Source organism: Symphalangus syndactylus, chromosome 19, assembly GCF_028878055.3.
Source record: "Symphalangus syndactylus isolate Jambi chromosome 19, NHGRI_mSymSyn1-v2.1_pri, whole genome shotgun sequence".
NCBI lineage: Eukaryota > Metazoa > Chordata > Mammalia > Primates > Hylobatidae > Symphalangus > Symphalangus syndactylus.
In genome coordinates, this window is record NC_072434.2 from 26,681,445 (window position 1) to 26,703,315 (window position 21,871).

Consider the following 21,871-nt stretch of genomic DNA (forward strand, 5'->3'; position numbering starts at 1 on the left):
TTCTAGAAAAATGAAAGAGATGCTCAGTAATTGTAGAGATTATCAACTTCTAAATTTATAAAATTTTACCCTATAATTTTATCTCTTAGCCAATGAAGTTTATTTCCTGAAAATACTGATTTGCATCTCTTCTTTAAGATAAAATAATTTTAACTAGGTCGGAAATTTTATGGCTTAGCAGGTAAATTTGTTAAAATCAAACACTTTCTTATTGGATAAGGGAATATTATTTTCACTAAATTTTACTTTATTGCCTAATTTTCATTTATGCTGCTACGTTTTAGAAGTTTCATTCTGAAAGTCAGTATAGCCGAAATATGTAGTTAGCTGTTTTTTAAAAGTCAGCAAGCTAAATGTGTGTGATAATGTTTTAAGTATGATTCCAACAAAAACTATGTTTTTAACCAATTAGCTCAATTATTTGTTCCGTTTCGGTTATGTAGTTATGACTAATGAATATTGATAGAGCAAATCATAGTAATGCATTTTGCTTTAAATGTATTGTGTAAAAATTAACATTACTATTTATTTTTTAAAAATGAAAATCTTCAAAGCTGTGAGTTAACAAACTTTTTCTAGATAGGAACAACCAGTAAATATTTCAGGCTTTTTGACCCCTGTTGCAACTACTAACTCTGTTACCAAAGCACAAAAACACCTATACACAATACATACATGAATGAGTGTGGCTGAATTACAAAAAAAGCTTTATTTATAGATACTGAAATTTGAACTTCATATAATTTTTGCATGACATGAAATACTAATTTGATTTTTTCCAACCATTTAAAAATACAGAAACAACCCTCAGCTTGCAAAACCATGTGGTGGGCCATATTTGATCCTGGGACCACAGTTTGCCTACCTCTCCTCTTAACTACCTCTTTATCAAAATATAATTGCAACACAGAGGTATTGATTATAATGTTATTAAAACAGAGGAACATGGTCGTAACTTAATTTCTCAAATTTGCATGCCTTATCCAAGGGTAATATTTTGTATTGTTTTACAGGTATGCTAAAGGTTACCCACCTTATTCTCCATATATAGGAAGTTCACCCACTTTTTGTCATCTCCTTCATGAAAAAGTACCATTTTGCTGCTTAAGATTAGACAAGGTAAGTACTTGTTGCTGCTTTTTTGTTCACAAAATAAAATTATGGCATTTTATAATTATATAATTTAAGTAATTTGTACAGCATTTTGATTACAATATGTTTAAGGGGTATTGGTGTTATCTTTTCCAATGTAAATTTATATAAAGTGGTCAGTTTTACTTTTTTAACTGCACAAATGATTACCCAAATGCTTTAGTCTTCTACTAAATTAACCTACTGGATCTGCTAGTCATGTTGTTAAAGAGGAAAATATGGTACCAAATCTCATCCCTATGAACCCTCAACAACCAAAGTCTCCAAAAATCACTTTGGCCAAATGTGCATTATTTATTTTACCATTATTACTTTTTATCTCATTATGGAATCGCTTGACATGACGGGAAGAGTAAGTCCATGTGTTAGACACAAAGATTCATTTATGACTAAAGTGAAAGCTTGTATTAGAGTCTTGCCTAATATTTCCTTTCTCGAAGTTTTACTGTCATTCTTGGATGTCCAAGAGAAGCTGTCCAAAAGATAAAAATTCTAAGAATGCTAGAGTTTTTATCTTTTTTCACACTACAACCATTGGGCTTGACTGGTATGAGTTTATTCTCTTGAAGAATAACAACACTGATAAAAGGAAGAACCATATATTCGCTGCCCCTAGAGATTCAGATCTGCCACTGATTCTAGCTAGGGATTTTTTCTTTTACATTAAGTTTTGAAGTTACAGTTAAAATCTCAGCTCTCCACTTATAAGTCATGTAATTTGGGCAACTAACGTCACCAAGTTTCAATTTCCTCATCCGTAAGATGGATATTATTTTAATATGAACCTCATAAGGCTCTTACAGGGATTATATAATTTAGTGCATGTTTAATAAAGTGCAAGAAACTTAATAACTGAGTTGGTGCTTAATATATTCTTACTATTATTTTTATATGATAAATATTATAAATTTTGACTATTACTATCACTCTTGAGGAAGAAGATTTACAGAACATTTGAAAATTCCTGCCTTTATTTCCCTGAAGTTGCTTTGAGAATCTTTGCCATTACTCTGAAATATTCATCTGGGCCCATTGAGATGCACGATTCTGTCCCTCAAGACCAAATATACATATATTGCTTTCATTCAAATGAGATTCTGTCCCTCAAGACCGAATATATATATATAGGTCTCATTCAAATATATATATATACACATTTATATTTATATATAATTTATATTATATTATATATAATTTATATTATATTTATATATAATTTACATTATATTTATATATAATTTATATTATATATACGAATACACATATATGTATTTGTATATATATACACATATATGTTGTATATATGTGTATATATATGTGTATATGTATACAACATATATATATGTATTGGTCTTGAAGAACAGAATTATCCATCTCAATGGGCCCAGATGAATATATATATACACACACATATATATATATACATATATGTATATATACACATATGTACATAAATACATATATACATATATATACACATATACATATATATGCATGTGTGTGTATATATATGTATATATATATATATATGCAGTCCTTATTATTTTAATATTATGAAGCACTTGATATTTCTGGCCAGCTATGTATTTTCAGTAACATTAATAAATCCTAAATTTCAAGGCCCTTCCCCCACATCGACTCCTTTTAAGACTAATATTATTTATAATATTTTTGTTATTTTCTTTATGGATAAATCTTAAAATAATATGTGCCTCAGTCACCACAAAACCAGGATTCACTTCTGGTTTTTATTTCTTTAAATGCACAGTTAAAGTAGAAAAAAATATTAGGAGACAAAAAAGTGGAAATAATTTATCTCCAAACAGGGATCCCAATCTAACTGAAAGACTAAACTTTCAGAGAACAGGATTGATGGAGGCACAATAAGAGGATCTTTTAATATCAAAGGACTATGAACTGTCTCTTTACCATATTAATGAAGCAAAATTTCTGGGTGTTGCTGATTGGCTAGTGATACCTGGAATTATTGGTTATTTAGGTAGCATTAGACTGATAGAAGGTAGTCTGCTATGTAAATGAGCACCCACTTTGGGATTATAGGAACAGTATGGGATTATGCAGCTGACTGTACTGTGTCTGTGAAGTGTGTGAGTTGGGATCGCATTATCCAATTTATTCTGTGTCAGTATCGGTGGGGCTGGTGTCCTGGTCAGTGTCCATGAACACTAAATTCTCTGTTCTCTGATCTTTGTTTCCCTATTAATTGAGCTGTTTCTAAATCTCCTTAGGGAAAGTTATTTTTTCCTTTGTTTATCTCATAAATATTGACATTCTCGATGATCCAAACATCAGCTCAACACTATTCTTGTTGCATTCATGATCTCTTTCTGAGTGACTTTATTTCTTTATATTACTTCAGATTCTGCGTATAATTCTCCAAGCACCCTTTCAATAAAGACTTGTTGCCCTTGTTCATTACCATTTCCTTTGTTCTCTATTCTTTCTTATACCTTAGAATTTCCTTCTGGATTCATTTTCCTGCTTCCTAGATTACTACCTTTAGAAATTCTGTTAAGGATGGCCATTCTAACTGGTGTGAGATGGTATCTCATTGTGGTTTTGATTTGCATTTCTCTGATAGCCAGTGATGATGAGCATTTTTTCATGTGTTTTTTGGCTGCATAAATGTCTTCTTTTGAGAAGTGTCTGTTCATGTCCTTCGCCCACTTTTTGATGGGGTTGTTTGTTTTTTTCTTGTAAATTTGTTTGAGTTCATTGTAGATTCTGGATATTAGCCCTTTGTCAGATGAGTAGGTTGCAAAAATTTTCTCCCATTCTGTAGGTTGCCTGTTCACTCTGATGGTAGTTTCTTTTGCTGTGCAGAAGCTCTTTAGTTTAATTAGATCCCACTTGTCAATTTTGGCTTTTGTTGCCATTGCTTTTGGTGTTTTAGACATGAAGTCCTTGCCCATGCTTATGTCCTGAATGGTATTGCCTAGGTTTTCTTATAGGGATTTAATGGTTTTAGGTCTAACATTTAAATCTTTAATCCATCTTGAATTAATTTTTGTATAAGGTATAAGGAAGGGATCCAGTTTCAGCTTTCTACATATGGCTAGCCAGTTTTCCCAGCACCATTTATTAAATAGGGAATCCTTTCCCCATTTCTTGTTTTAGTCAGGTTTGTCAAAGATCAGATAGTTTAGATATGGAGCATTATTTCCGAGGGCTCTGTTCTGTTCCATTGATCTATGTCTCTGTTGTGGTACCAGTACCATGCTGTTTTGGTTACTGTAGCCTTGTAGTATAGTTTGAAGTCAGGTAGCGTGATGCCTCCAGCTTTGTTCCTTTGGCTTAGGATTGACTTGGTGATGAGGGCTCTTTTATGGCCATCATTAAAAAGTCAGGAAACAACAGGTGCTGGAGAGGATGTGGAGAAATAGGAACACTTTTACACTGTTGGTGGGACTGTAAACTAGTTCAATCATTGTGGAAGTCAGTGTGGCGATTCCTCAGGGATCTAGAACTAGAAATACCATTTGACCCAGCCATCCCATTACTGGGTATATACCCAAAGGTCTACAAATCATGCCGCTATAAAGACACATGCACACGTATGTTTATTGCAGCACTATTCACAATAGCAAAGACTTGGAACCAACCCAAATGTCCAACAACGATAGACTGGATTAAGAAAATGTGGCACATATACACCATGGAATACTATGCAGCCATAAAAAATGATGAGTTCATGTCCTTTGTAGGAACATGGATGAAACTGGAAAACATCATTCTCAGTAAACTATCGCAAGGACAAAAAAACCAAACACTGCATGTTCTCACTCATAGGTGGGAATTGAACAATGAGAACTCAGGGACACAGGAAGGGGAACATCACACTTCGCAGACTATTGTGGGGTGGGGGGAGGGGGGAGGGACAGCATTAGGAGATATACCTAATGCTAAATGACGAGTTAATGGGTGCAGCAAAACAACATGGCACATGGATACATATGTAACAAACCTGCACATTGTACACATGTACCCTAAAACCTAAAGTATAATAATAAAAAATAAAAAAAACAAATAAAAAAAGAAATTCTGTTAAGGAGATTCTATTGGTGGAGAATCCTTTTAATTATGGTTTCCCTTTAAATGTTCTTATTTTGCTCTCATTCTTCAAAGATGGTTTACTTTGTGTCCAAGTCCAGGCTATTAGTTTAGTTTTACTTTCTTTTTTTTTTCTTTTACCACTTTAAGGACTTTACTTACTGCCTTCTGTGCTCCAAATAATAGCTGAAAACTCAGCTACCATTCCAATTGTTTTTTCCTGTAGATGTGGCTCTTTTCTCTATGCCTGCTTTTCAGATTTTCTCATTTGGTTTTTCATCACATCTCAAAAACTCTCAATCAATATTTACTTGAATAAGTTTTCTTTCTGATTCTCTCTTAGCTCTTTTTCAGATATTCTGATTAAATAAATGTTAGATATTCTCACGATAGCTTCCCAGGCTTAATTTTTTCACCCTAGGTTCTGTTTCTTTTCTTCTCTGCCTTTCATTTTGGTTTCTATATTCCATTCTGTCCTGCACGTGATCCCTTTGGCTGAATCTTATGTGTAATTTAAATAATCTTTTGAGTTACACTCTTTAGTTCGAGAAGATACAGAGAAATAGATTTAGATATTATTTTTAACATCTACCTGCTAGATGTTATTTTAAATAGCCTCTTGTTCTTTTCTCAGGCTTTAAATACTTTGTTTTAGTTCTTTAAACATGTTAAATGTGCTCATTTTATATTCTGAATTTAATCACAAAATTCTTAGTCTTTGTTGGTCTAGTTATCTTGTTATGATTATTTCTGTTTACTCATGGTGCCTTGTTTTCACCAGTGTTTTGTAATTTTTTTATTCAAGAATAATGGCAAAGAATATTCCAGAGATGTCTGATCATGGTTGCTCATGCCTGTAATCCCAGCATTTGGGGAGGCTGAGGTGGGTGGATTGCTTGAGCCCAGGACCCCGTATCTACAAAAATACAAAAACATTAGTCGTACGTGCTGGTGCCCACCTGTAGTCCCAGCTACTCGGGAGGCTGAGGTGGGAGAATCACCTGAGACTGGAAATTTGAGGTTTCAGTGAGCAATGATTGTGCCACTGCACTCCAGCCTGGGCGACAGGAGTGAGGCCCTGTCTCAAAAAAAAAAAAAAGATCAGAATATTCCAGAGGTGATAAATGTTCCAGAGAATTAACTAATCTCAACCCACATAAATAAGAAATGCACATAAAGACATATAAAGGTAAAATAGCAGAACATCAAAACAGTTCTCCATGCAGATAATTTAGCTGAAAATAATATTGGGTTAACAATGCTAATTCTGTCAAATTCTAGACTCCATGAAATAGCAAAATGCCCTTAGCCCAACGATGAGTTTTGGTAATGCTTTGTTCTTGTTTTTGTTGGTGTTATTGGGTATTTTGCTTTAGAGTATTTGAATCATTATCTTGCCAGCTCAACTATGCATGTAGACAGGGGTTTTTTGTTTTTTCACTGTTTTCTTTTCTTCATCGCTTTAAGCATTCGGTACTAGGAATGTTCCTGAAGCTATGTAATTATGATATTACTATATTTCTGGAAATGAAAGTCAGAGAAAATTAATTTGTAAAAGTGTATACCTGGATATCTTCTAGCAGCAAGATTTAGTTTACGATAGAACAAGCACGCACACAAAATGTTGGCTCTTTCAACATCAGGCTACAAACCTGCAATTCATTTTCCTTGTCCATGCACACTTTTATTTCTTACTGCAGATTGCAGAAATGCGCACAGAAAAGTGTAACTATTTTCAAATTTATTAGAAAATAAGGATTTACGTGGTTCGATTAATTTTACATTTTCATATAGCTTAAATTCTCTCCAAATTTTAATGGAGTATCAAAATGGCATTCCAATGTATACTTTTTCTTCTCTAGAGTTGCCAGCATAACTACTATGAGGATGCAAAAGCCTATGGATTCAAAAATAAACTAATTATAGTTGCAGCTGAAACAGCTGGAAATGGATTATATAACTTTATTGTTCCTCTCAGGGCATATTATAGACCAAAGAAAGAACTTAATCCCATAGTACTGCTATTGGATAACCCGTAAGTATATTTTAAGATACACAAACAAGATAAACTGTTTTTAATAGTATATTAATGTATATAAAAAATAATTGCCTGTAATATGCTGGTAGTATTTTAAATCAGATACATTATGGTACATGATTCATTGGGAGATATATTCTGTGCTGTGATACAAAATATATCATTGAATATGATTATGTTTCATAAATCCTACTTAAAACTGGGATATTCTGAGAATTTTATTTGAAACTGTTTTGCAAGTGGTCATCTACTCATAATACCACAGGAAACAGGCCACTGAAATAATTACTGCAATTTTCCTTAAATTAATCAACTAGCCTGACAAATCTCTGCCAAAACTGGACAATTTTTTTTTTGTCTTTCTAAAGAACCATTAATTATCAGAGAAGCATTTACTGATCCATTTTTATATGTTATAACACAAGGCATCATCAGAGGTTATTATGATTGGACCACTGTTAAACCATACATACTATGACATAATAGAAGTAATGCTTTACCATGTGCATTTATTTTGAAAATATTGGATTGGTTTACTTTTGTTAAATAGGACTACTTAAGCAATTCAAAATTCTTATGCAAATATAAATATAGGTCACTGAATGAGACAGTCAAAGCCATTTTATTCTAAAATTATAATATCTGTCTCTGTGACTGGAAATTAGTAGCAGGTGGTCTTTAGATTACTACCATATTTTAGGATTCTCTCACTCTCCTCATCCATTCCAATGTGATGCAAATGTCAAGATGAACTATTAATAAATGAGGCCAAATTCTGTTGCCTTGTCTCTGCATTTCAAAATTATCAAAGTTTTTCATAAGAGAGACATCTCCCCAGTACATTATAACTTTATAGTGTTGTTTATTCTCACTATACCAATATCAAAATACTTATTGATGCAACTTTCTTAGAATTATCATTATAAGAATAATCAACTCCAAAAATTTATCACACTTGTAGAGTTTTCATTTGAAGAATTTTCAGATATGATTACTCAATGTCTTTTTCTATACTTCTTTGGCATCTAAGGAAAGCTGAGGCATATTTAGGGTAAATGAAGGGGAACAGAAACTTGGACCAAATTTCAGAAGAAATAAAAGTTTGTTAAAACAAATTTTAGAACAATCAAAGTTGTGTTGTGGGATGGCTATGGCAATACAGTGGTTGTAAATCACTTCTTTCAAACATAATCTTAATTCTGAAGCATCTCTGGTAGGAAGCTCCAAGGAATTGGCTGAGCTGCCACAGGAGAGATGCCTAACTGTGTGAGTTCAAATGTGTCAGCTTTTGGCTTCTTTTGCTTATGATGAGTCCATTGTCCTGAAAGTGGAAGTTAAGACAACGGCATTTGCAAACATTACCTTAGAGTAGCTATATGTTGTATGGCTTGGATCAAACTGGATCAATTCAGGTACCAGGTTACAGACAGGAAGATAGGAAGTGGATTGAGAAAAAAGTGGAACTGTGCTTACAGCATCTTTCTGATAGGACTAAGGACAAAACTGTATGTTCCTCCTCTTCACATAATTTCAAGATAAAGTTTCTTGTCCTGATGTGTAAACCTCCCTACCAAAAATCAGTCTCTTCATATGTGGGACTGGAGTTCACTCTATGAACAGAGATTGACTCCTCATTTTCAATCTTCAGTCTTGCTAGGTAACCTTATTTCAAATCTCTTAAGTCTCCATTTTCACCATCACACAGGTGACAGGAGCTAAGAAGTGTTTTACTTGTATGTTTTATGTAGATTTTAGAGTAGCTATAACCAAATCAATCCCTTTCTGTTTGGTTTTGAATAAACAGGTTACAAAAATGTCTGATTACTGAATGATTGATTGATTTGTATATTAGGATTATAAAATCAATTCTGTGATTGTTCAAGGAATGAAGGCTGTATACCCTTCAGATAGTTATTCATCTGAATAAGACCATAAAGATTATTCAATAAAGTTAATATTATTTACCTCCATCCTCTGTTCATAATTATAATGACTATTTACTACGTCAGTCATCATACTACACACTTTATTTTACATTTTAGTTGCACAAGTCACATATTTACATTACAGTGATGATTTAGTCTTAGAGAGATGTGCCAAGCAGTTTAAAATCTCAAATTACGATGTAAACATTTAAATAAACCTAAAGCTGTGTGAGGTGGCTACAACACTGTCTCTTATTTTAAGAGGATGTAAAAGAGACACAGAGAAGGTAAATGACCTTTTTCATGGTCAGTTCTTGAATTAGACCTTTCTATGAAATTTCTGTTTTATTTTTCTTTCAACTTACAGGGTTTTGATATATGAAAAAAATACATGTTGCTTGCTCATACTTTTTGAAGACAAGAATATATCTTAACTTTGGTTTATTTTTGCATTAAAAGTTCCCTTTGCCTTCCTAATGGCTTACATTTGGGAATCCAACAATCCACATTATATTGTTATTAAATAATTATTGTAGGATTTGACTTTATTTCAAAGGGTTAGGTTGAAATTTCATGCTGTAAAATCTATTAGCTTTCTGTGTTCTTCCCGAAAGTAGTGTCGAATATTCTTATTTGTTGTCCTCTGTTCCTTTGGTTAAGAATGAGGAAACTAAAACTAAACACCAATTAATAATGTTCCAGGAAGTTTTATGCAATTCTTTTTTTTTTTTTTAACAAGGAGATGCCTGTTGCTCTGAAATGGAGAGCATTTTGCAATCTATCCTACAATATTACAAAAAAATGAGGCTTTCTTCTTTACAATATTTCCATGTTACAGGAATTCCTACAATGATGATGGCACACACTTCTAGAATTATTAGTTAGTTCTGAGGGTTTGACTTTACTTTAAATTCACATGAGTGCGGCTGAAAATAGTATTCAGTACGTGGCTATTTTAAAAAATTAGTTGAAACGCCTATTAATTCAATATAACAGAAATAAATAATAGCAGATGTAATAAGCTTGGAATTTTAAAATGCAAATTAAATTTATAATATTCATACACATGATATGCCAAAATAAGTGTTCACAATGTTTTCGAATATAAACCTTTCTAGATCTCAAATGGTAATTAAATAAAACTCAGTCATATTGAAAAGCATCTTTCAGTTGGTACTGGTTCATTAGAGCTGGTGTCAGTTCTGATTGGCTGGCCATCTGTTTTGTTTGGTCTGTTGTGCCATACTGATTTTAAATATTTTGATTACCACCCCAACCTTAAAGGTCATCTAGTCGTTTTTAACATCATCTCATGTGAAAGATAGAAAAGCAAGTCAAAAGCTAGAATATATTATCCAAAGCTACATAAGGATGAAGTGAAAGATCCAGGCTTTTGCTCTTAATATTTATCAAGGTCTTGTTCACACTATCCATTTATTAAATCAATCTTCTTTCTACATATGGTGCCAAGTAAACTTCAGCTTATTTTAAAAGTAATGATAAAATCACTGATGTCAGTGTTCTTATTTTTAAAATTCAAACTTTAGATTTATTCAGATCTGAGATAAGTTCTAAATTTATGCTCTTGATAGGTCTGTTAAATGTTACTGAGTCTTTTTAAGCCACATTTTTCTGATTTGTAAAATGGTTAAAACATTTATCTTAAAAAGCTATTGTGAGATGATGTAGATAATATATATAAAATCCTAGGGCAATATCTGATTCATAAAAGGAAGATAAGAAACATCATTTTTTTCTTCTGCCAGTCAAGAAAATAACATTGTCACTATTCAAACTGATGGACGGATTTATATGAAAACCCAATTAATAAAAAAGGACACTTATTTAAGTAGCTAAAATTAAACTACTTTCATATTGTCTAGCAAGGAATAAACTACTTAAAAGTGGAATTAGGAAATGTTAACAAAATAAACTGTGCTCATAAAAGCATGCTATACTCATTTCTTGAACTTGAAATAAAGAAATTAATTTTTTATTGTTATTAGTTAAATGGGAACAAAGTAATGGTCTTGAATTTTACAAATTCATACAAATTTACAAACCTTTTTTACTTCCTAACAGTCACTGACTAATATATGGATGGCAACTTTTGCTATGAGAATTTCTATAAGAATATGAGGCTTTTGGCTCATAAGTCATAATCTTTTCTAATAGAATTACAGTTAAGACTCATTAATGAATGTGCTCATTTTTCTTCTGTTTACTAACATCAGTTACTTTTTGTGTTTGTTGAATTTTTATTTTGTTTATTACCAGTTAGTTTCAGCCTGTGTTGTTTTGTTTTGTTTCGATTCATGTATATTCTTCCCTGGATCTATTTTTTGTCATGTTTACCTTTTTAATTGATTATCAAATACTTCTTTATATATTAAGCAACTGTGGTCTACAAATTTTGTATAAGTAACAATTTTTCGACATTTATTTCTTATTAATCTGTTTGTAATGAGCTATATAGTTAAATCTGTCAATCATTGTCACCACTTTTCCTTAATGTAATTCCTAACGTAAATAAGCCTTCTCTGTTTAGCAGTCAGATTTTTAAAAGTGCATACATTTTATTCTACTGCATAATTTTTTAAATATAAAACTCTTCATCGGTACTTTGGGGACATAATGTAGGAAAAGGACATCTAGTTTTAGGAATGTTTTATGTTTTTGTTTAATGTTTTTCAATAATAATGCTTCCCAATGTAAAGGTTGTGCTTGCCAATTAGCTGCCTCCCAATGATTAAAAAATTGTTTTATTATGAGCCTATAATATCATTTATGTTACTCAATTACTAAGCAGGTCGGTGCCATGAACACTGTTGACAATGTATTTAGGTGAGCTGGCATAATACATGTAAATGCAGAATTTATTCATTCTTTATGTTTCAGATTTCCTTTTAAGCCACCTTTTTTCAATAGCTGTAGTAGATGAATCTATCTATTATACAAAATTAAATTTTGCAAAGAATACGGCATAGTAGACCACTTACCTTAGATATCTTTCATCAGGATTATATATTTAGCAGGGTTCAGGTGACTTCATTTACCTTGTAACATAGCTGAATTCATGTAAGGATGAACCATGCTACCACAATACAGATGTTAAAGCAATTTCCAAGGATTTGGCACATTGCTTGTCCATTGTAAGTACATATTTGTGGTAGAATTGCATGTGACTGAAATTCATGAGTTTCTTAAAGCATAACAATGATTAAATTTGATGGTCAGTTAGCTTTTATATACTCTGCTAGACAAAGCAACAAAATAGAAAGGCCTTGTCTTCATTTTTAACTCTAGTAGAAGGGTTGGCATAAAATCAAGACTTACTTTGTCCACAGTGACCTCAAGACACAGGCGAAGGGATTTTTCAGATCACCACAACAGCTCAGTATTGCCCCACTCTTGTGGTACCTGCATCCTCCTATGTGCTTCTCCAATTACAAGACAGGGTGAGAGAGATGTGGAGGGTTTTGAAACAGCAATTAAAATAGCCCTGCTAATTTTAAGAAGCAGGACAGTGCCTAGAAAGAGTATAACTAGAAATCTCTACCATAAGGCACTATCAGAGACTGCTACTGGAGTGTATATTTGGTTATAATATTTGTTGAAAACATATATCAGGATCTTTAAAACTGTTTTTAGGCCGTGATCCACTAATATCCCTTCTATAAATGTTTTGGGATAATGATAAAAAAAAATCAATGCTTAAAAAAAAAAAGAAAGTCCTCGGAAGATGTGAATACTAGTGTTAAATACAATAGCAAGGTACTGCAAAGAACTGATAACTGCAGTATTTCACAGCAAAAAGTGAAAATAACTTACAAAATAAGTAACTGAAGATTTTAAGAATGAATTGTGGTACATTCCTAAGATGTAATAATATTGGGTCATTTTAATGACTACAAAGAAAATTAATGATAGGAGAAATTTAATCAAAATTAAAATAATGGTATTCTTTACAAGTTTTTTTTTTTCTTTAAATGTTTTGCTGTATTGAGCATTCTTTTTCTTCAGAGTGTAAAGAGCTAGAAGGATGACCATCAGGAGAGAAATAAGCCAGGGAGAGAACAAAAAGTTCATATAGCCAGGGAGGCTTGTAGGTACTATAGTTTTCTTGGCCTAGAATTTTCTTCTCCTCGTCATATGCTGAACAAACTCCTACTAATCCTTTAACATTCAAATTAAATATCAGCTCTGTGAAATGTTCCTCAATTCTGCCTCCTAAATATAACATATTGTTTGTTTTTACAGATTAAAATATATAATAGAATTTTATGATTTTGTACATGAATTTTTAAAATTCTGTATTTCTTACAAGTTAACAGGATATTCTTTGCATATGCCTGAATGCATTGAAATGTCTATTAAATAAAATGTTTGGATACATATATGCTGAGTGAATAGATACATGGGGGAATTAATAACTTTGTGAAATGAATACAATAGATTAAGCAATTTCTAAGGAAGCTTTCCGGTTTATGGTTCTTTCCTCAAATATGTATATAAGTAAAGATTTCAGTCATAAATGTTTCCTCAATAATATATATTGAGTATACCAATAAATTAAAAAATGCATTATTTTCATTATAATTTTATATAATACATATTTTGCATGAGCATATATACTATATTTATTTGACATACTGATATATTATATAGGGCATGTTGTGATTATACATATATCCCTTAGAGAAAGTAGTTCTTAATTGACATTCTTAATAGTTGCTCACTAATAGGCATTAGTATCCGTTGCTTTAGATCATCTAAAAAAATGCATTAGTTTTTTATTTTACAAGGCCTCCTCTGCATGGATAACTTTTAAATTTATTTATAAGATTTCTTAGTCATAATTAAGAGTATCAATTCTGTATTTTTGTAGAATTATGCCATAATGTTTCTGATTTTGAAAGCCGAAATACAACTTGTTTTTATAATTCTGAGGGCATTTTATGATTCATAACAAGTGCAAATGACATTTTCTAGTTAAGAAAAAAAAAAAATCACTGAAAATTAATTTTGTCAGCAGTGTTGAGTTTTGGAAATGCAAACTAAGTCAACTTACTTCCTTTCCCTAGAAGTGCTGCCACTGTTGTGACATTGTGTTTCATTTTGTAACCCATCTACTACTTAGGCCAGATATGCATTTTCTGGATGCAATCTGTTGGTTTCCAATGGTTTACTACATGGTGGGCTCTATTGACAAGTAGGTGACAAAATCTTTGGCACACTAACTAGTGTAGTGTCCTGTGGTTTGTCATGTGCTGTGCCTTGTTACTGCATGATGAGTGTAATTTGCCGTGTCAGTATTGCAAATATGATATATTTTGCATGTAGAGCTTATGTTCTCGTGTCATACATCTTGTATTAAACTTTCTAAGTAGTAATCTATTGTTGAATTAAAACAAATCTTGCTGCATGTCAATTTTGTCAGTTTTGCTCAGTTTCTAATGCTGTTTTAGTTTTGTGTCATCTATAACAACATTATTACTATTGACATAGTGGTAGAGAAAACTAAAATTGCAATATTGTGATGCATTGATAGCATTACGATAACTTCCGGAAACTGAAATAATTTAGAAATGCTCATTTTAACTTAGATTTATAAATTGGAGCAGTTCCTTTAGAGTTTACTTTGGTCACATATCAGCGTTTATAATTTCTAAAATATTTGTTAATTAAAAGGTCATATGTGTTTAATACATTAGTAATTAAATACAAATTCTTATACATGTTTTATGGTGACATTAAAAATATATACAAAAATAAAAGATCAAAAAGCTAATATACTTGAAAAAATATATGTTACTTTTCCACTTCTAAAAAATGTCAGCCAGAGCCTTCAAAATAAAATGCTAAAATTTACCAATTGAGAACTTTAGCGCCTACATTTTATCCTGTAGATATTGAAGAAAACAAAGTTTTATAACTTTGAAAGTATTTAGTGCTGTGGATACGTTAAAGGTCAACCAGTCTAAAATATGTTTAGCCTCCATTCTACATTAATATAATTTACATCATCAGTTATGATAATACTAACCAAGTAAATAAACTGTAGTTAGATGTACTAAAATTACTATTTAAATCTACACATTTTATAACCAGTCGTCTTTTCTGAAATCTTTTGAGGTAATAGTGTTCTGTTAAAATTTATTAGAAAAACAGTATATCTAAAAGCTAAAGAATAAACGTCCCGTATACCTTTTCTGATGTAAACTATGAATTGGATTCTTCCTCTGTAAAAGTATTTATGGTGAGAGAATAAATAATTGAAAGGATCAAATTCCTAGGGACAGAAATGAAACAGAATTGGCTACAAATTGATAATTGTTGGTTGGGGACAGTTATGTTCATCTAACAATTCTCTTTTGCTTGTGTTTGAAATCTTTCTTTAAAAATACCTTTATGAATGAATTAAAACACATTCATGAACACTTCTTTACACTTATATATTTCACATTCTAGTCCTTGCAAAGAGGGGTCTTAGGGATAGAAAGGGAGGCTTTGCCAATTATCCCTATAACTTGTTTTCCATCTAGATTGACTTTCTTGTGCTGCCATCTGCTGGCCATACTGTGTAAAGCAGCCATGCTGAGGGAAAAATAAGACAATGGCCTTGCAGAAATTATGATGGACAGGAGTTATAAGAATAACTTGGCAGCCTACTTTAAAAAAAAATTAAGTACAGTAGTAAATAGAAAAAGAATAATATAATCTTAAAACATAAAAAAATTAAAAAGCTTCTACATGGTTGAGAAATATTATTCCAAATCTATTTTCTATATAGATTTAAATTCATACATAATGATAATTTGCCAAGGTTATAAGTAAACTATAACAGCTAGTATTTTTGAGACTGGAATTAACCGATACATGTGGGTATAGGTAACAGTTAGCTATTTAGCACAGGTACTCTCAAAGTGAAGTTTTGGTCAAGTGTTCACTTCAACGTCATAGAATTATTGATGATTAAATATTCATCTTTCCTATATTCACTTCTATGCATATATACTTATCCAGTTACTCTTATCCTCGACTGCCCTATCCTTTCCTTTTCCTATATAGGTAATTATAATGGAGATATTTTATTAATGAAGAAAAAAGATTGTGAAAGCTGAAATATGAGAAAGTGATGTAAAATTATAAGGTGGTGTGAAGACATATGACTTAAGCGTCATTTTGATGGTCCATAAGGGCCGTAACACATTCATTTTCCATCTAATTCTTTCTTTTTTAATGTACTTTAATAAATTAAGAAAAATTATGATAAATTTCCTGAATAAAAGAAAGACCCAAGTATCCCTAGGCATTTAAACTTGAAGGTCATCATAGTGGTTGGATGTTATGGTCCTGGCCCCTCTTATCATAGGAAATTTATTTGGAATAACATTCTGTTTCCACAGTTTTAGCCATAAAATCTCTGCCACAGACCATTGTTCCTGATTCAAGCGAAATATTTTTTCTGGACTACTCCTGGGGATCTTGGACTCAAGGCTTTGGTAATACCCTCTCGCCTAATAACAGAGTAAGAAATCCTGCCTCCCGCCTTCCCATAAAAGGAAAATAATTCCCTCTAACGTGACATGGCTAACTCAACCAATCATGCACTTGGAAAAGATCCTCAGGGACTTCACTCTTCAATTTAAAAACCTAAGAGAAGCTACTGCTCTTTAAGCTTTAAACATCCTATTATAAATCAGAAGATACGGAAATCAATTAACCTATCTTTTCTTATCTGTCTTCAATCAACTCTGTACATAGAACATTCTTGTACTCATTCAAGTTTAGTCTCCATTATCCAATTCAGTTCTACTTTTCTAGTTTACATGAAGCAGAGGCAATGAGAATAACGGTTCCCTGTTTCAGCTTTAACGGTAAACATTTTCTTTTAATTCATTGGGAGAATGATAGGTAAGATTTTTTTTTTTTTTTTTTTGTCAGTGATAGGGAAGAAGACTGACTCTATTTTAGCTCACAGGTATGTGTTTCCCAGTTTAGCAATTACTTCATCCAGCCAAAGAAATCAGGTTATTCAATCACTTGCTCAAAAACTTAGGCTGGCTAAACAATAGGCTTGCATACAACAGAATTTGTATATTTTATATGCTCTTGGTTGTGTACAACCAATCTATAGCACACAGGTCTTACATAAAGGAATAATAAACATTTAAAAATAAACATTTCATAGTTTTATCTTTTTTCATTAGGCTTGACCATCTAAATTAACATAGCACTTACTTATTCCTCTCTTACCAAAATTACTTTAGAAGTAAAAAAATGTAAATGTGTCTTTGAAGTAGTATGTTAACTGCAAAAACAAATTTCTAACGTGCTCTATTTTATTGCAAAATGGATGTATTCCATATTTCATGTATATAATTAATAAAAATTATTAAAGAAAATATTTTAACACACATATTTTGAAACAGTTGAGATCTAATGACATGTAAAGTACCCAAAATAAAAATTATTTCATATTAGTAGATAATATTGTATCATAATTCCCATTAATAGCTACCTGTGCACACTCTGTAAAAGCCACCTCTAAAGGCAACTTATATAAGCACAGGGGATAGTGCTAGACTTTAGCACTGAATATAGCATTGTGATTTATTTAATGTTTGTTTTTCTCTGTTGATTTTTATCAAAGCCTAGATGACTTACTCAGGTGTGGAGTGACCTTTGCTGCTAATATGGTGGTTGTGGATAAAGAGAGCACCATGAGTGCCGAGGAAGACTACATGGCAGATGCCAAAACCATTGTGAACGTGCAGACACTCTTCAGGTAAGTGGCTGAATCATCCAACCTTGCCACTTACTTTGTGCTAAACATTGGTAAAATATTTGACACTGACTCTGTGTGAGGAATTAACATGAGACACACCAACTTTATGTTCATTGATTCATTTTTTCATAAAGTAAATGATTATTGAGCACGACTGGCACTGCATAAAGTTAAATTTTTAACACCAATCAGTAATGCTTCTCATAAAATAAATTGAATGATATATCTGTTTTCTCAGATAGTTTAACAGTAGCAAATTCTTGAAAATCATGTGTACTGGTAGTCATGAGTTTTGACAAGCAGCCCATGTTCTTGTATTATGCCTAGCAGTGACCAAATATTTGCATTTACATACTGAATAACTAGGACTGAAAGACTGCACAACTGTGAACAGGTGATTTACCCATGTTAGGAGCAAAGTCATTACATCATTTTCACTATTTTCCTGTCTTTTATTAATTAAATGTACCCATTGAATTTAATTCATTGAATTTAATTTAATAGGGATATGAATCCCCATTATGGTTGTCTTTGGGTAAGAGTAAACAATCCTGACCAGAGAAAGATCCATGCTATAAATAAAGTCAAACTCGTCTGTCATTCAAGGCATCTGTTTCACTTGGGACAATTCTCCCTAAAATCATATGAAAATTTATATATCAAAAAGACCATTTTTTAAGTTATATGAGTTTTGCAGAAGCCTGAAGAAAATGCGTGAGCTACCAAATTACAGAGGTAAACGAAGCAATCTCAACTTTCTCATCATCCATGTTCACTCCACTTTCATACTTTCATATTGTAGCAAAGCATATATTGAGGTTAATTATTTTGCCTTCTAGTTTGAGTTCAAAATTCAAAGGAGAGAGCTTAGATGTGTGTCTGTGTTAAGTTGCCTATTTTTAGTACGATCTGAGGCAAATTACTTTTCTTCTCTACATCTCAATGTACTAATCACAATATTATTAAAGATTTAGAAATATGCAGTGCCTTACTTAGCACATGACTGGTCATTTTTAATTACTTAATAAATATTAGCTATTAATATTACTAGCAGTATAATTATCACTTCCATGTGGCACAGTGGAAAAGCCACTGACCTTGGGCTATACAGCAGCAAACTTTATCTGTCACAACGTATATCCTGGAGGCTCCAGCTGACAGTCACTAACTTTGTGACCTTCCTAACCTCATTAAGATTCAGTTTTTCTCATCTATAAAATGCTGCAGAAAATAACCCACCTTGCAGTGTTAATGTAAAGATTAGAGATCGGTTATTTAAAGAATCTGTCATAGCACCTGGAAAATCTACACTGAATTTGCATAAGAACCTCTTGTTCCAGAAGAAGAAATACACACTTTAAAGTTATTATAATGCAGCAGTTCGTTTAGAATATAGCTAAGTAGTTAACTAGTGAGCTGTATTAAACAGTACATTTTTAAAAGACACTATATAGAGCTTGTTTAAAATATTACAGATATATAAACATATTTTTTCTCTAGAGAGTATAAAAGAAAATTATAGGGTAGGAAATTAAGTAAAGGATGAGATTTATAGCCAGTGAGTAGGGTAAAAATCATACTTTTTGATTCCATGCTTGGCAAAAGCTAATTATATAAAAGAGGATCCTAGGTCTTTTTAATTAAACATGTTATTTAAACTTTCAATTTACCATGAATTTTATTTCTATTGTGACATTTCTATTGATCTTTTATTATATATTCTCTGGATGAATTTTTTTGATTCCAATGTAATAATAAATCCCCATCTTACTGAGAGGTTCAAAGGCTGTAGTTAGTAATTTAAAAAAATTAACTCACCATAGTAATTATGGACAGATACACACATAGCAACTAATTGTGCAAAGGCTGTGTTACTCTGAGTGCCTAGCTGAAGATGTGATTACCACTTGTTGAATGAATGAATGGATGAATGAATGAATTAATTAATAACTTTGGATACCTTAACTATTAGGCTTACCTGTCTTGAGCAGTATATTTTAAAAATTATATAGTTTTTATGGTATATATAGTGATCTAGACTGAATAGTTTTGAGCAGAATTTTTCAAAAGAAGTATTAGAAACCCAAATTGCAAAGAAATTACCTCTGTTCTTTCCTTTCTTATGCCCTATTATGACATTACTATTATTTCTCTACGTATATAACAGTATTTTTAGGAAAAAATTATATGAAACATTTTTTGTGTTGTATGTTAAGCTGCTAATCTGTGTGTGCTAAGCTAGGCTAGTTTTACATGATAAAAAAATAAGACAGACATTTATAGGTTTCTATGATATAAGAAGTATCACTTATGAGGATAAATGACCAAAATTACACAGACTTGGGAGTTGCATTTTATAGATATAGTTAATTATCATCCTCCAGATCACTCTTCTGCATTCCTTGGAGATTTTAGTTCCTGATTTACTATGACTCTTGCCAACCCTGATGATCATAATTATTGATGATTTCAACAATCTTACATAGATGATACTTTGAATATATGACCTTCACCACCCATTCTCATGGTCATAGCCTAAACCTTGAACTATGAATAATTTTACACTCCACATTCTCAGTTTCTAGCATTCAACACTCTGAGTAGTGCTACTTATTTTCTATCTAATTTCTTCTAATATTCCCAACTCTTAATAGTCCTTTGACCACACTGGAACCTGTCATCCACTGATCCTAATACCTTTTTACTTACCCTAGTCACCTGAGGACTTTTTCCCTTCCTTACCCAGATTCAGGTCTATGATCAATCATGATAATCACTGCTGCACTGAAACCCTCAATGGATAATTACTGATTACTACACACTGACACTGATCTCAACCCTCTCGCTTTTCTCTTCTCCTCCTACTCCCAGTTTTCTCTCCTTTTAGGTTCTCTACCCACCACCTTGCATGAAATTCCTTAGAGGCAGATGACAACATTCCAGAGGTAGGATCCAGTTACCCTCATTAGTAAGCATCAGACAACTAGAAATCCAATCACAATGGCTGGATATCAGACTATTTAGGATTAAAGCTTTGGGCCCCATCTCTAAGAGAACTAAATTCTTATACATTAATTATGCATGTGGGAATAGTATCTTTAAAATATTTCAGCCAATCCTTATATCTTAAAAAACACCATCAATATTCTCAATTGAGAGCCAATTTCTGATTCATTGATTAGTAAAGCCTATGACTTTGATAGAAGTACAGATAACAGAAGTAATGTTGTGTGAACATTCAGATTAAAAACCAAAGTGGGCCACCTTAGGTGATGAAATAGAATGCCAGCTGCACCTGGTGTTTAACTTAAACCAACGCATGCCCCTATCACATTGTTTATTTTGAAGTGTTTAGAAAAGTAAATTATAGACATCATGAGAGTCCTAGAACGACCTAGACAGGCCTTTTATTTATCACTTACCCTGATTCATTCCTTCTCTCATGATGAGTTTTATTATTTTTTTAAATTAATTTATTTATTTTTCTCGGGGAGGAGGCGCTCTTAATAGGCCTTTAGAGCAGCAAACTTTCTCTGGGACTACCTCTAGTCCAGAGGTTCCAGATTCCCTGGAGGAATAGTGTATCTCCACTCCTTTACTCAGAAAAGACTCCTTGAATCCTAAGCAATTGGCTCTTCACCTCCCTAGACACCATTTCTCCATACCGAAGACAATAAGGAGATAAGATCTTCCTTGGGTTAGATCCTGTTGTACCTCTCTCCCTAAAAGGTTTTTATTTACACATCTAAGAGAACACACTCAAGTAAGCCATCCCAGTACAAAGAGCTGCTAAACAGTGAAAGAAAAGCAAGTCCTCAATTTCAAATTTAAATATATCCTTCTAAAGATTTACCTAACAAGACAATCATTACAATTGGAAAACATTTCGTGTTT

At 32.2% G+C, this 21,871-nt stretch overlaps 1 protein-coding gene across 5 annotated transcripts in view; it reads left to right on the forward strand.

Annotated features, from left to right (window-relative positions):
* KCNT2 (potassium sodium-activated channel subfamily T member 2) overlaps positions 1-21,871 on the forward strand; it is a 398,329-nt gene that overhangs the window by 283,654 nt on the left and 92,804 nt on the right. For 3 of the 5 annotated variants that reach the window (XM_055233862.2, XM_055233863.2, XM_055233866.2), the window contains 3 exons: positions 1,014-1,119; positions 7,086-7,258; positions 17,843-17,977. In XM_055233862.2, the coding sequence (XP_055089837.1) occupies positions 1,014-1,119; positions 7,086-7,258; positions 17,843-17,977 (414 nt within the window). Of the gene's footprint in view, positions 1-1,013; positions 1,120-7,085; positions 7,259-14,326; positions 14,399-17,842; positions 17,978-21,871 lie in introns of all 5 variants that reach the window. The other 2 variants (XM_055233859.2, XM_055233861.2) reach the window with 1 other exon arrangement.